General features: G+C 51.4%; 1 protein-coding gene across 2 annotated transcripts; it reads left to right on the forward strand.

The window, feature by feature from the left end:
* Window positions 1-1,642: 1,642 nt before the first annotated feature.
* On the forward strand, window positions 1,643-14,728 carry LOC309597690 (ectonucleoside triphosphate diphosphohydrolase 2-like). Of its 2 annotated transcripts, XM_082327338.1 has the most exons (9): window positions 1,643-1,789; window positions 4,037-4,154; window positions 5,847-5,997; window positions 6,763-6,922; window positions 8,242-8,469; window positions 9,582-9,854; window positions 10,743-10,826; window positions 11,935-12,066; window positions 13,119-14,728. In XM_082327338.1, the coding sequence occupies exons 1-9, from the start codon at window positions 1,676-1,678 to the stop codon at window positions 13,347-13,349; spliced, it is 1,491 nt and encodes a 496-aa protein (XP_082183464.1). In that variant the 5' UTR covers window positions 1,643-1,675; the 3' UTR covers window positions 13,350-14,728. The 2 variants fall into 2 exon arrangements, with proteins under 2 accessions (XP_082183464.1, XP_082183465.1); XM_082327339.1 differs by lacking the exon at window positions 9,582-9,854.
* The last annotated feature ends 478 nt before the right edge of the window (window positions 14,729-15,206 follow it).

Genomic DNA, 15,206 nt, shown 5'->3' on the forward strand with positions numbered 1-15,206 from the left:
GACAGGAGGATGCCTGGGGCTCCTGTTTTGTTTGCGGCACTGCAGCAATATGGACTGCTGCACGAATCCTCACCAGCAAAGTGCATGAGAACCTGCTTGTCCTCCCGGGCAGACGATAGTGCAGAGGCAGGAGGACTGTCAGCACTCTGGCAATTTAATCCGTGTCCCTGTTGCAAAGTAGAGCATTGTCAGCCCAAGTGTAAGCAAAACAAAGAATCACAGAATGGTTTGGGTTGGAAGGAACCTTTGAAGATCACCTAGTCCAATCCCCCTGCCATGGGCAGGGACTTCTTTCACTGGATCAGGTTGCTCCAAGCCCTGTCCAACCTGACCTTGAACACGTCCAATGATGAGGCATCCACAGCTTCTCTGGGCAACCTGGTCCAGGGTCTCACCTCCCTCGTCATAAAACATTTCTTCCTTATGTGCAACCTAAACCTACCCTCTTTCAGTTTTAAACCATTGCCCCTTGTCCTGTCACTACAGAACATCTGCAGATGCATTCTAGTTGCTGACCAGCAAAATCTGGAGTCTAATGTCTCCAGGAACATGAGGGAATTCTGGCACTTTGCTTAAAACAACTCTAAGATGGAGAGATGTATCTCCAAATACCCCTGCAAGACCAAGAAGGTGTCATTCCTTTAGTGCTGCAGACAGAGGCCTGGCTGGTGAAGTCCTCTGGTGGGGACAAGGTGGCCTTGCCACTAAATGGTCCAGCTCGCACAAACCAAAACATTTCTTTAAAGGAGTTGCACTTTTATTCCTAGACCAAATCACCGGGAAACAGATGGGGACAGACTGAAATAAGCACCTCTCCTGGGTCTGACTAACAGATTTTCCTCAGAAATTCTGGTTCCAGGGATGTGCCTTTGTGGCACCGGAAAGGAGAAAGTGGGCACGTGTTTTGTAAAGACTGGGGGTTGGTTATCTTTCATGGGGAGGCTGTCAGGAAGGGGCGCACAGTCACCCACACTGACTCTGGACTTCTGGGGGCAAAAGACCCGAGGAGCTCCTGCCATCTCCCCCCGCCAGCAAAGACCAAACCAGCCAGAGCCTCCTGCGGGTGGAAACCCAAACGTGCAGACATTTTCCTTTCCCAGGTGCCACCTGCGAGCGAACGAGGAGGCAGGAGCAGTCTGAAGGAACTGGGCAGAGTGCTCGTGCTCTGCCCCAGCCCGATGGACACGTGTTTGTGGGGAAGTGGCCCAGGTCCACCCTGGAGCCCTCAAATATAAAATAAACCCAGCGACAAGGAGTTTCCCCGCTTCTAATTTTGGCAGCTAGCACTGCCAGGTGCAGAATACCAAACGGATGAGTTTTGCTTGCTTTCTGCTTATTACACAGCTGAGTTAATCTCACATTTCTGTTTACCTCAACCTCGACGCCTGGGGCAGTTTCGAGGTTGCACTGATGCCTTTGCAAAGCTAGCACTGGAACAGGCATGAAGCCGTCATTTTATTTATTGTGTGGATCAATGGAAGGGAGGACTGCCTGACGCATCACAACTTGGCCCACGCGCTCCTTGTGGTCCCTGTGGCTTGGGGCTGGGCTGAAGTCAGAGGCTGGCCCCAGCCCCGCCTTTCTCCTCTTTTTAAAGGCTGTAAAAAGCAGCCGTTGTCAGTTTGCTGCTCCGCAGCTTCCTCTTTTGACTCTTTGCGAAAGGAGAAGGCGCTTCATGTCTTGGCGTGAGCTCCTTCCCCCCTGGCTGGTGATCATAGCGGGACTGACGGGCATCGTGCTCCTTTGCATCTCCACTAAAGATGTGCCCATCACCCCTCTCAGGACCAAGGTAAGGGCGTCCGCCCGCCCGAGGGGCGGCCAAGCCAGGGGTCAAGCAGGGCAGTAAGCAGAAGACCTTCTCCTTGTCTGTGGGGCTGCTTTTTAAGGAGAACCTGCCTGTTTCCTTGTGCAAGCCAGGCGTTTAAACTAAAACCTGGTGTGTTTTGTTGCTTTTTACATTCATTGCACTACTGACTTAGTTACTAGCCCAAAACAACAAACTGAGGAGGGGACTAGAACAAGACTGGGAGGATGGGTTTGCATCCTTCAGCATGCTGTAGCATTTCAAACCGAAAACAAGCCAACCCCTTTGGCTGGTCAGGGAAATACAGGCTGGATATCATCCAACAGAGATGCTCACCGCAGGCTGAGGAGAGGCAGCCCATGTCAGGAGCTACCCCAGAGCAGCAAGGGACCGGTGGTATCAGGGGAGGGAAAGACCTAGGTCCCTCTTGAAAGTCAGTAGGAATTTGGCTCTGAATTGCTCCTGCTATGTTTAAAAAAAAAAAATTATCTTCCATGCCTTTTCCTCTCCTGTCCTTTCTTGTTTTTTAACTGAAGAGCCAACCTGCTCTGTGCAGCAGGGTCAGATCTGCCCGGTGGCGGGGCTGTTGCTGCCCATCCGCTCTGCCTCCTGACGCACCGCTGCTGAGGTGAGATCAGTGGCACACTATGGTTTACTCGAACAGAAGTAGGTTAACCTGCATGGTTAGTGATACTACCCCTCCTCCACACTTCTCAAACAAAATTGGATTTAAAAAAAAAAAAAAAAAGCCTTATTGCTCCATGCTCTGCCCAGTGAGCACTCTGCCCTTCCCTGCCGTTGAGCTGGGGCAGAAACGTGGTGATCCCTTCTCCCTTGCACTCCCAGAAGCAGCCTCTCATTTTGTAAAGGAGGAAAAAAAATCCAGCTTTTTCCACCAATACCATTTATTTCTTCCTCTTCTGCGGCAGCCGACATGTCCCTACGAGAAATACGAGCTGTCACTCGTGTGGGAGGATGCCAGCAGGCTGGGAGAGGGAGCTCCATCCTCCTTCCGCATTTCTGTTTCAGCTCCAGTCCCCGCAGCTCCCGGCCTGGGCGCTGTGTCTGGTGCAGCTGGGAGCTCCCAGGAAGGCAGCAGGCAGCCAGCTTCGCTCGGAGGCTGCAGTCAGGCTCTGTCTTGTGCTATAACCCTTCTGAGGGTGTTAACATCAACCTTTCAGGTTTCTCCTCCCACTCAGCCACAGCTACAACTATTTCTGTGCAAGATACAGCTTAGACCATGCACTACCACGTACCTCTCAGATCTCACAAGTTTCTTTCCCGTCTGTGTAGGAGATGTCCCAGTTTGGGGTCATGTAACAGGGAGGAGAGGAGGGGACCCTAGGCTAGCACCGGGGCTATTTTGGGCGTGCGGACACCCAAAACAGCCACAGAGCTGTGCTGCAGGTACCCCAGCAGCCTCTCATTTCCTAACCTCGCATATGAGGTGCAGCTCAGCAAGGCTCGGTCAGCAGCAAATAGACCAGATGCTGGGCTGCAAAGAGACTAAGAAAGCCCTTGGCCTCCTTGGCTGGGCAACAGGAGAACTGTCAGCGGACAAGGTGTCGAGAAATCTCATGTTCGCTGCTGCTGTTTCTGCCAAGACGTTCTCTCGGTCTCCTCAGGGCTGCTGCGTCGGACAGTGTATGTGCTGGCTGGTCCCAGCGCGCTGCAGCTCCCACAGGTCTGGCACGCATCAGGGCAAACCCAGCCCGTGTGGCACCACCTCTGCAGCAGGGCAACAAATGTGGAAGTCTCGGGTTCCTCAGAAGCAGGAAGAAGCCACAGCCCTCCGGTTCCTGCACAAAGCCCTTATCTCTTTAGCAAACCAATCCAGCAGCAGTTTGAGTCCCAGAATCAGCCAAGAGCCTGCGTAGTGCCATCTCCTACTGCTTTAGGACCTGTTTCTCCTGAGCTCCAGATGCTTCAGCTCTCAGTGGAAGCCCTCTACCTGATTTCAGGAACAGCTAGAGAGCATGCCACTGTAGGTCTGACATATTGCCGGGTGTTTCTCCACTCCTGCTGCTCCTTATGTATATTCAGAAATGCAGGTGGTTCACTGCAAATCCACATCATCTTCTGGCTTCACCCTTCCTTTGACTGTAAAAAGCTAACTCAAAGACTGCAGTGCATGGGTTACCAAGAATACCTACATAATGCTGAGAAACCCCACAATAACAAAGCAGCATGCCTTCGGTGGCATTTACCTAGAATGTTTTTGGGGTTTTCCAGTACGGCATTGTTCTGGATGCTGGCCCATCCCGCACCATCCTGTTCATTTACCAGTGGACCACCGCCAAGGCAAACAAGACTGGGGTGATCACGGAATGTAGTTCCTGTTCCGTACAAGGTAAGGTGCCCGATTCACGCTCGGTGGTCTGCGGGACTGGCGTGGGATGGATGGAAACCTAGAGATCTGTGCATGGACCATTGCTGCACTTTCCTCGGCTCCTGTATCATCTAGCTGTACGCTGAACCAGTGGTGACAGGGAAGCACAGGCTGCTTATTTTCAGCATGGGTCTTCTCAAACATGGGCAGATTTAGCCATACACAGCTGGACACCAGCACTCAGCAGTAGCAGGTGACAGATTTTTTGGCCTGCTGCAGGCAGGGAAGCACACGGAGGGGTTAGGGCTGGTCCTGATGCCCACATGGACCAGTGGCAGAACCAAGGTTGCTGAGCTTCTCACCCAGGCGAGACAGCGAACAGCAACAGAGACAAGTCTGGCTGCAGCGTGACTCCTGGTATCTTCTGCCTTCTCCTGACGGTAGTCTGGGTAGTAAGTGGCGTAGCTCCAGGACAAGAGAGGTGCAAAGACTACAACCCCCTATGCGACATTTGACAGCATAAGCATGGGTTCAGTTTGGTTTTAGGTGTCATGTTTTGGAGAATATTGGGGTCTTCCTCACTAGTTTCAATCAGTTTAGCCCTGCCACAGCCAGCTGAAAGGGTTTCATGCATTAATGCTTGGTGTTTTCCTTCCCTATCTCTCAATCTTGCTTTGATGTTGAAGCCTGATTATCGCAGGATGCTGGGGAACGCTGAACTCTCAGTAGCACTGTTCTGTGGGAGGGCAGCAGCACAACAAGCAGGGAAAGGGGCTTGTGCCCTTACAGACTGTAAGCAATACAAACCACATACAGAAGATGCAATAAGGGCTCCCTGAAACCTTGTACGCGTCCCTTGACTGCTGCCATGTTCACTGGCTGGGTTACAAACAGCGACTGTAGCTCGGTGCTTGAAGGCTTATTTGAACCTGCTGCTGCAACAGCGTGTCAGCAGCAGCAAAAGGCCCAGGGAGGTCTCTCGCCCAGCGGTGAGCAGCAGTCCTCTCTGCATGGCACTGCGGTCACAGCCTTTGAGAGGCCGTGGGCAAGCTGCAGCTCAGCCCCATGCAGGGCCCAAAGCACACAGCGAGGGAGTCGCGCAGCCAGGAAGACGAGTGGGCCAGAGGACGGGAAAGTGAGGCTCTTTCTGGGTAGTAGTTCAAAACCAGCATTTAAGACCCCGTTTAATCTTGCTGGAAAGATGAGTCAAGGCTTGCACACAGCTTCTCTCTGCACAGCACCAGCTTCCTCTAGAGCAGAAATGTCTTGCTTGCAGGCATGGGGCTCAGAAGCCACCTCCACCAACACAAGAGGAAGTGGCTGGAGGAGAGAGCTGACGCATCAACCTCGGCTCTATCTGCATGGCAATACGTCCTTTTGCTTATCTTTATAGCGGCTAAAGCCACATTTCTTCCTCTGTGGGCTGAGACAGCCTCAGCTGTTGTAGCAGTCTGGCTGATAGACAGTCATTTATGGGATGTCTCGGCAGCAGAGCTAGGGTTCTCTTTGTGCAATTTGGGATTTACATGCATGTGCTGTTTTGCTCCCCGTACCATATTTTAGCAGGATGGCGACCTGGAGGAACTCTTTCATTCCGCCTGTGACAGGTTCTGTCTTTAACCATGCCCCAGGACAGCAACCTCTTGGGTAACAGCTCTCACACTTCTCCCACATCTTTCCTTAGAAAATTTCATTCTTTCCCCTGGTCCTCAGGTCCGGGAGTCTCCAACTACTCAAATTCTCCTCAGAAAGCAGGGAAGAGCTTGGAGCAATGTTTGAACAGAGCCCAGAGAGAGATCCCAGCAGAGCAGCACAGCCAAACTCCCCTCTACTTGGGAGCAACCGCCAGCATGAGGGAGCTGAAGTGAGTGAACGTTGCAAACCCACACCCAGAGATCAGCACACGTCACGCGGATCATTCTGTAAACGCGTCTCCCCTTGTCTGCTCTGCAGTGTTTCATCCCTAACCTGCCAGTCAGATAAACCTTCTTCAGGTCCCACGCACTCAAGGGGAGTATGGCATGGCTGTGTCCCCATACTGGCCCCGCAAGCCAGAGGATGACAGTCTTGCTACTGCTACCAGTCTGTGTAAAGTCTCCTTCACAATTAGGGATTCACAATTAGGGCTTGGAAAAACATCTGTCAATCTGGAAGCTGAAGTGTTTTCAGTTTATGTGATAACCCACATGGGCTAGCAGGGGTGCTTTTGTCAGCAGGTTGGGAGCGGCGGTGGGAAGATCCCCCTGGTCATACACACTTTTGTGGACCCTGTTCGCAGTCACCTCATTACTGGGACCTTTATCTCCTTTTAGACACTGGGGAAAAGTAAGGTCTGGAGGGGGCCAGGTCAGTGGGGCAAGGCCACAGGATGCCTCAGTGGCAGAGGGTACTGGACTCCTAAATTCTTGAATGGTGGCACAACTGCTCAAATCACCCCTCTGCTGTTCTTGTCCCCGGTGCTGTGTGAGGGGAGAGGGAAGTAGCAGCAGGAGTGGGACGGGCATTGTGTCTCCGTGCTCCTACCCGAAGTGGGAACGCAGCAGAAGCCCTGTAGCTGTGCCCCCACTGCAGGCTGCTCCTGGCAGGGTCCTCTAACAACAAATGTGCCTTCTTTTTCTTTTCCGTTTAGCCTCACCCATCCCACCCTCTCTGATGGTCTCCTTGCAGCCCTGACTGTGGCCCTGAAGTCATCCCCCTTTGACTTTCAGGGGGCACAAATCCTGTCCAGTTCAGACGAGGAAGCATTCAATTGGGTTGCTGTTAATTATGTCCTGCAGAACTTCTTCAAGGTAAAGGACAATCCTGCCTGGGGAGTACGGAACTGAGCTGAGCAACTCCCATTAGCAAACAGCCACAGAGACACGTGGAGGGATTGTTAAAGCTCTGTATGTTAAACGATGCTTAAGCATGACTTCCACTGTCTTTTAGAGAAGGCAGGTTCTATCCAACACCAGCTGCCTGGGGGACATAATGTGAGATGGTTAAAACTAGGCTGAAGGACCAAACCTCTAATAGAGCCTTTCATGGCCACATTCATGCAGTTGGCCTAGCAGATGTGAGGCTTTCTGGACACATCCAGGATGCTCACATAGATAACCTTACATAGCCTGGCCCTGGGGTGTCAACAAAAACTCCACTGCCCTGAGTCCCTGCAGCTCTAGCTCGGCACCACTGTCAAACAGGCATTGCTGCTGTGTCCGTGGGGTGCTGTGGGATTGCCACGGGAGTCCAGCCGTCCCACGGGACACCCTATGGATGGGGGACAGAGAAGCAGAGTCTTTTGCTGCCAAAGCAAAAGCCCATCAAATTTCCTCGCCTTGAGATGCTAGCGAGAGCACAGGTGGGTGTCCCCAGCACAGGGGCCGGGTCTGTATTCAGAAGGCACTTGCTAAACAAAAAGAATACATTGATGTTTCCTTGCTCTACCCATGGCTGCTCAAGCTAAAGGGTCTCAAGAAGAACTCAAAGGGCAAAAGAGAGGTGGGTTAGACTGAGTTATTCCACATCACAGAAGTGAAACACAGTTCTGATAACCAGCAGCAAGCACGCACTGGTTAGGGAGTTGCTAGCCCTGCTGGCAGCAACACAGCCTCCCCGGCCAGGGACAACGTGCTTACACCCACGTAAACTTTCCTGCCTGTACTGCTAACTTCGGCACTGCCAAAATCAGTTCTGCAAGACTGCAGGCGATGAAACCACAGGGTTCTTCTGACAGGAGGATCACTTTAGCATCAAGGCAGCACTTGAAGCCCGTATCTGCCCACCTGGAAACCTCCCTCCCATTTCCCACCACCCCCCCCTCCTCTCTCCCCTGCTCCTACCTGCCAAGGCCAGTGCCTTGAACAGCCGTCCAGGGCGGCGAGCCCTGTTTGCTCTCGCTGGCCGTGGGGAGCTCCCTGCGCAGATGGCAGTGCTTGTACAACGGCTCCTCTGTTCCCTCCAAAGCCACCAGTTCAGCATCCTTATGTCCTGTGGGCAAAAAAAAAAAAAGTTGGGCTGTATGGTAGCAGAAAGCTGCTTTCTCTCTCTCTGCAATAACGCTTGCATCTGACCACGACCCAGATGTAGAACTCTTAAGAACTGACCTCTCTGGTTCTCTTTGGGTCAGTACGACTGGCAAGGACAGTTGGTCCCCTCCGGGAAGGGGATGGCAGGAGTCCTGTCCGTGGGAAGAACCTCAGCACAGCTCACTTCCAAGGTGGAAGAAGGGAACCAGGCACCAAAAGAGGGAGTGAGGCTGCAGCTGTACGGACAGACGCACAACGTGTACACTCATCACTGCCCCTGCCACGGCAGGGAGCAGCTCCGCAGCAGGCTGCTCTCTATGCTCATTCAAGTGAGTATCTGCCAGAAGGGCATTTGCAAAGTTCCTGGATACAATTATCAACCCTCTGCACTGAACGACACATGCATAAGGCATAGCTGCTAATGGGCAAAATGTCAATCGCTGTCTTTAATAGAAAGTATTTGCATATATCTAAAAAAAGTCTAGAGTGTTTGTCAGACACACTCTCCATGCCCAAATCAGTGCCCTCCAAGCAGACACACAGGCACCCATTCCAGAGTTTCCTATTTGCAGGCTCTATTTGGCTCCTTACTTAATACACATGAGCACAAAGGTGCTCTCCAGAGGTGCTAAGATCACCTTCAGGGCAGAGCAAGGCAAAGACTTCCCGTGGCTCCTCTGAACTGCTCCTCCATCCTAGAAGGGGAGCCTAAACAGCAGCACCTGGGAACCAACTGGGGCCTTTCATTTGGGATATTTCTGTCTTTTGCTGACTTTAACCCTGAAGCAGTCTTTAAAAGAGCAATATTTCATTTTGAAAGCATACAGGTGGTTTGGTCCTTCCAAACTTTATTTCACTTGAGGGGGAAGGTGGCAGGATCTGATGCAAAGTCAGGAACCAGTCTCCACCAAAACTAAATTTCTTGGAAATAAATTATTCAGTGCCCATCCACTTGCCTCCCTATAAACCACAGCTCCCCTTATTTGAGACCTCAATATCCCACATGGAGACCCACTTCACCCCAGTTATACTGGGGAATTCCTAGAGATGAGAAACACTGATTCTTGAGGGGCTGAGCCATTTGGAAGGCAGACCAGAACAGCCTCTTTCTTGCAACCAGAAAAGAGTACAGGATTCATTGACATTTTATTTCTGGCCTAAAGGAGAGCAGGTAGGGCTGGGACTCCGCAGCAGGTCCAGTCATTGCAGCTTGCCCTGAACTCTGCAGGAGCTGGGAGCCTGCTGCATCAGTCTGGGCCTTGCAGGTGCCTAGCCGAGATAAGGTTTGGCAAGCCTTTGGCAGCCTGCCTGTGTGATCGCAACATTGCGGTGCCAGAGGAAAACTGTTCTTCACCGTGTTACATTTTGGTTTCCTTTGTGAAGCCCTGGGATGCCAACCTCCTCTCTTGCTGCCTCTGTCCTTGTTTTATTCTGCCTCTAGGATCACAGAAGTGCTAAAACTGTGTCTAATCCCTGCTGGCCCCTCGCCTACTCCCAGGAAGTGCAGTGGAAATCAGTGCACGCTGGGCCTTGTGCTGTCAGTGATGGCACATGGGACACCCCTGGCCCCGAGGAGGTCTTCAACATCACCGGCTCCAGCAAACCCACCGCCTGCATGAGACTTGTGCAAAGCCTGCTCAGCTCTTCCACTTCCTGCAGCTTCTTCAAGCATCCGCTCAGCAGCGCTTCCAAGCCCCCCCAGACCAGGTTTCTGGTGGGTTCTCATTTACACTGGGGTAGGCAACTGCTAACGAGAGCCCATGAAATGGGACCAGTTTGGTCATAAATAAATACAGTGGGAGCAGCCACGCTGTGCCCTCTGCTAGCCAAGTGGGCCAGTGCTCCGGCTAACGCTGCATACACAGTGCTAATAGCGTCCACATGCACTCCTGCCCTCTCCCCCTCGCTGGCACAAAGCTGTTCGAACACAGACCACAGCTTCCCACCGTCGACTGGGGCAGGGCTTTCTTCATCCGTGTCTCAGCAATGTCAGCTTGTGAGACAAACTTGGGAGCTCCACAGAGCCATGAAGGAGCTCACACGAGCCAGCAAGGACAGGGCAGTCAGGAGTTGCGTGCTGAGCAGGTCTTCCCACACCGAGTACGTGGTGAAACTGAGGATCCTCTACTGCTCCCTCAGCAAACATCTGGGCATGCTCCACCACAGGCGTGCTTATATCCGAGACCCTGAATCTAGCGTCCAAAGTCATTGGGTTGTTAATCCAGGACCAGCTTAAGATCCTAGGACAAACCGAGTGCATTTCAGAGGGAGGAATTACAGAAATGTCCCCGGAGCCCTGCTCCTGACAGCCTCCCATGGACATGCTGCCAAGGCGCATAAGGCCCTGCCTACTTAGGCAGGCAGGGCCAGAAAGGCTGCTGCATGCAAGCTAGAGACAGTCCCGTTTCCATCTCCAGACCGTCACAGATCTGCTTGTTCCTTGCCCCCATCGGAGGCCCTGTAACCACCAACACGAGCACACAGAAAGGGCACCCTGGCAACGCGCCCCACGGCCACCACCGCTTACTTTCCTACAGGGACTGCGAGCAAGGATGCAGAGCGCAGTCCAACCTGACGGTTATTTCTGCTGCTGTTGTTGTAGGTGATTTCCGAGGCCATGGACTTCATGAGAGAACCTGACTTGGCTCAGGCAGTCAACAGGCTTTGTGGGATGTCCGCCAAGGAGGTAACTGTGGAATAACTTAGCGTACAGGGAGAGTGGGAAGTAAGGAACAGTCTGTTGTAAAAGCCCATGTGGCTCAGACTGACAGAGCCATAAGTTAGTGTTCCCTCAGGGAAAAACTTGGATTTGCCTGGGTTTTTTGTTGTTTGGGTGTTTTTTGGGTTTTTTTGGGTTTTTTTGTTTTTTTTTTGTTGTTGTTGTTTGTTTGTTGTTTTGTTGGGGTTTTTTTGTTGTTGTTTGGTGGGGTTTGGGTTCAATTGGTTTTGGTTTTTTTGGGGTTTTTTTTTTGGTTTTGTTTGTTTGTTTTTTACTTTGAGGAAACAAGCTCCACTTATTTTCCTTCCTCTCAAATCCCAGCTGCTGCTGGTAACACCTGGACATAATTAAATGAAAAGCCACAAGTACCTTTTACTGCATATTAAGGAGTAAACAGGAAGGCTGTCTGCTCGCTCCGTACGTCACCTTGGTCCTCCTGTTCTCCTCCTCTCCTAAGCGCAAGGCGCACAACCGCTCAGACTCCAGGGACGTCCCCATTTCACCGGGGCCCGGGGAGACCAAGCCGTGGGGAATTTGTGCATCCTCTCCCTCAGCGGGTGGCTTACGAGGTCACCCTCATTTGCACCGACACTGACCGAGCATCCACAGGAACATTCAAATTGGACAATTTCTACAGGGTTTGCTAATGGGGCAGCAAAGCCCATAAGCAGTTCCCTAAAGCTTTCTCTTCTGGACAAAAGTGAAAGATCTTAGCGCTCCTATTGAGAGAAAGGCTGCAGCATTAGCTCAACCTAATTAGAGAGCAGAGACTCATACCAAGCAGTTCGCCTGCAAGGCAACTGTAGAAGCCCTGGCTGCCAGTCCTGCTGCTCTTGGAACTGCCTGGTCTTTAATAAGATGGGAACAAAGGCACTAAGAGACGACACTGGTTCCCAGACCACAGCCCAGTGGGCGCAGGAAACATGGTTTCAGTCTGCACAGGACACAAACCCCTCCTCTGGTCCCGCAGTCAGTCCCAGAGCCAGAAAGGAGAGGTTCTAGTAGGCCTGAAATTCAGCTACTGCATATTTACTTCCTTTATTTTTTCCCTGTCTTCTTTTGGAAATGACACCAGCTGGTCAAGGAGTCCCAAAGAAGCCTGGATACACTTGCCGATTACTGCCTTGTGTCTGCCTTCATCTTTCATCTCAGCACAAAGGGATACACGTTTGACTTTGATGGGTCTGTCTGGACTGCATTCCAGAAGGTCAGTTACTTACGGTGTGGTGCTCCCAGTTACAAGGGAGAGTTGGTTTCGGTAAAGCCAGCCTGTCCCCACTCCTACAAGCCCTAACCGGCTAGGTTTCTCCAGCAAGACATTTTTGCAAAATAAATTCACCATTGTGATAAGCAAGAAAACCAGTGTCAGAGAGCTAGAGATTACACTTATCCCCAGCGAAAAACACACAGCTGAAAACCTCATCTGGAGCAATACCGCCTTTAAGAGCCTATGCCCATAGGGAAGGAAGTATGGCTTCATCACCACTTCATGCTAAGGACAAACTGCTGGTAATAGTTCCTGAGCCAAAAGATGCTGCCCTACCTCTTTGCAGTCACCTTTATACTAGTGAGGGTTTACAGCTGGCTTATAAAGTCTGAAATTGCTTCAGGATCTGGAGCCCCTAAGGAAAGGGGGATTTGATTCAAGTCCTCCCCTTCACAAAATCAAAGCAAGCCTATTCCCAGACCCCTTCTCAACTCACCAGCGAAGGCACGGTCCCGCTGAGCAGGGCCACGTCAGTGACGGCGGTTCAGTCAGCCGTGTGGCGATCATCAGACTAGGCAAGGTCATGAGGTAGGTCCAGGGTCCGTCCAGGGTCCGTCCAGGGAGCCCAGCCTGGAAAGCCAGAGACGAGCTACCTGCCTCGGTCTGAGGTTCAGCCAGGCAGCAGGGCCAGAGACAGAAGTCCCCACAATGTAGACCTGAGGTCCACCTGGGCAAACCAGTCGGGAAGCAGAAGGAACAGCACACACCTACAGCCTAGCTCAGGAAAGAGGCAGCTGCCCAGGCCAGGGCTTAAATGGAGCTGCCAGGCCCATGGGCAGAGGGGTGGGTGGAAGCCCCAGGTGAGGCTGGTCAGGGCAATTAAGGCCTATGAGTGCACTCAGGGCACAGCGAGTGGGAGAGCTCCTTGCTTCAAGCCTAATCCTTGGATCAGTCTCAAATAAAGTATACGAGGCCTTGGGCCTGTGCACAGAAACACAGCTGGGGTCCAGACTGTCTCCTCTTCTGACCGCTCCTCCTTTTTATTTCAATAGATGGGTGACACATCGTCTGGCTGGCCGCTCGGGTACCTGCTGAGCCTGACCAACGCCATCCCCCAGGACAGCCCTGCCTTCCTCAAGGGGATCGAACCAGAGGTCTGGTCTTTGCTCCTTATCCTCTTTGTCGTGCTGCTCACTGGCTCCTTCATGCGCATCTCGTACCGAGTGATGGTCAAGGAAAACAGCTTCAGTAACAGGAACAGCAGTGTTTTTGATGACAACTGACCCCGATAATCTTGCCAGAGGGCAGTGAACAGGGTACGTACAGAAATCACGCAGGTGTAAGTCACTGGAGGATGCAAGTGATTTTCCTGCAGGACTCCCAGAGCCTCAGTGCCTTATGCCAACTTGCCAGCACTTGCACTACTGTACTTTGACACAACGGATCCTGTTCTGCCTGTGATTCCCGGCGGATGGCAAGCTATTCGTTCTCCACAGGAGAGCAGCCTGCACAGCTCTTGCTTGGGCTGCAGCTGAGATGACGAGAGTGAACCTAATGAAACGATGCCTCTGAGCAGGCAGGCCCCGAGCTCTTGTAAAATTAATATTGAATAATCCTGTCTAATCAGGAGAAGTGGTGTCTGAAAAGGTGCGCTGTCCTCTTCTGTGCCCACAAGGGAGACGATACCTGCAGTACCGCCACTAGCGAAGACTGGAAGAGCACTAAAATAGAATCAGAATATAACAGCCAACTTGCTTCCATGTTCTAGGGAAAAGCAGGTATTTTCTGCCTGCTACTTCCGATCTGTCTGCTCTTCCACCTCAGCGACAGTATCCACGCATCCCTCCCAGCGAATGCTCCTGCTGACCGAGGATCCTTCAAAAGCGACGCGTTTTAATCTTGGTCTCTACAAAATGGGCAGAGCATCAAAGGAGAAACAAAGGGCACAGACACGCAGCTGAGTTCCTGTCTCTCGGCTGAGTCATGGCAACGCAGGGTTAAAATTGCCAATTTAAACTCTTTAACCAGGATTTAAATTAACACATTTCATTTCACATCTACTAAAATCGGGTGCACGCTGTGCTGAAGTTCACCAGTTCGTTCATTTGCAGGGAACTGCTCATCTCGCTGACTCTGAAAATGGAGTAGCTCATCTGATATTGGCCTTCAGAGGCGAGCCGACCCGGGAGCAGCAGCTTTCCTGACCGTCAGTCCAAGGGCTTTCGTATTAGACTGTGACCAGAGTTACTTCATAATCCGATACTCAGAATTCCTCTGGGACTTGGCAGTTGTTCCAGCTCCTCTGGTCTGGTCTGTTCTGCTCGTCTAAAAGATGAGGTGCTGCCCAAATTCCCTGCGTTATTGTGCAGGGATGGATTCCGACTAACGCTGTCCTTTGACTAAAGCATTTAGAGGTCACTGCTCGGGTTGCTTTAGCGACTGAAACACAAAGGCTGGTAAAAGCCTAAGGGACCAGAGTCTCCTACTCATTTCAGACCACTTTAAACAGAAATTTAAATGCTCACAGATGCAGTGATGTGCCTTGCAGGATTTTTAAAGCTACCGTGGCGCCCAAATCCTTTCAAATCTGATTAATCCCTCGTGCTCCCAACTCATATTATAGGATGCCCCCCCTCCCCCATAATATTGGGGTATTCATAAATTTTCAGGCCAATTAATGAAGGTTTGGAACCTGTCAGTCAAGTTTGGAAGGGTGTGGAAACAGATTCAAACAAGCTTCATATTCATTTCTTTGAGTTGCACGTTAGATATTTTTAATTATATCATGTTATTAAAGACGTTTTAATAGACTGTCTGTGTTATTCTTGGCAAGAGATCAAAGCGGGGGTTTTATTGTGAATACAGAGCGTTTCAGTGAGGAGGATGGGGGATGCTGATTTTGCCTCTGTTTACTCGAGGGCTGTTATGCTGTGTACTTTCGGGGTACACAACGAGAACCCCCGAAGGCACTTTCTTCCCAGTGGCAGGCAGGCAGAAAATGACTTCAGATAATCTGGCTGCTGGTATTTAGTTGATGAGAGACGTGTCTGCATCTTTGATGTGATCATTGCTCAAACCATCTGAAGAAGGTAGGAAGGATTCAGGCACGCTTGCATAGGAAAAAAAAAAAAAAAAAGTGA

Source organism: Platalea leucorodia (genome assembly GCF_965183815.1).
Source record: "Platalea leucorodia genome assembly, chromosome: 15".
Lineage (NCBI taxonomy): Eukaryota > Metazoa > Chordata > Aves > Pelecaniformes > Threskiornithidae > Platalea > Platalea leucorodia.

What these genes read in the sequence shown, in the direction of transcription:
- LOC309597690 (XM_082327338.1), top strand. Translation starts at nt 1,676, where the DNA reads ATGTCTTGGCGTGAGCTCCTTCCCCCCTGGCTGGTGATCATAGCGGGA. An exon ending in TCCTGCAGAACTTCTTCAAG is followed by an intron (nt 6,923 to 8,241) that starts GTAAAGGACAAT and finishes TCTTTGGGTCAG; the next exon opens with TACGACTGGCAAGGACAGTT. An exon ending in CCCCCCAGACCAGGTTTCTG is followed by an intron (nt 9,855 to 10,742) that starts GTGGGTTCTCAT and finishes CTGTTGTTGTAG; the next exon opens with GTGATTTCCGAGGCCATGGA.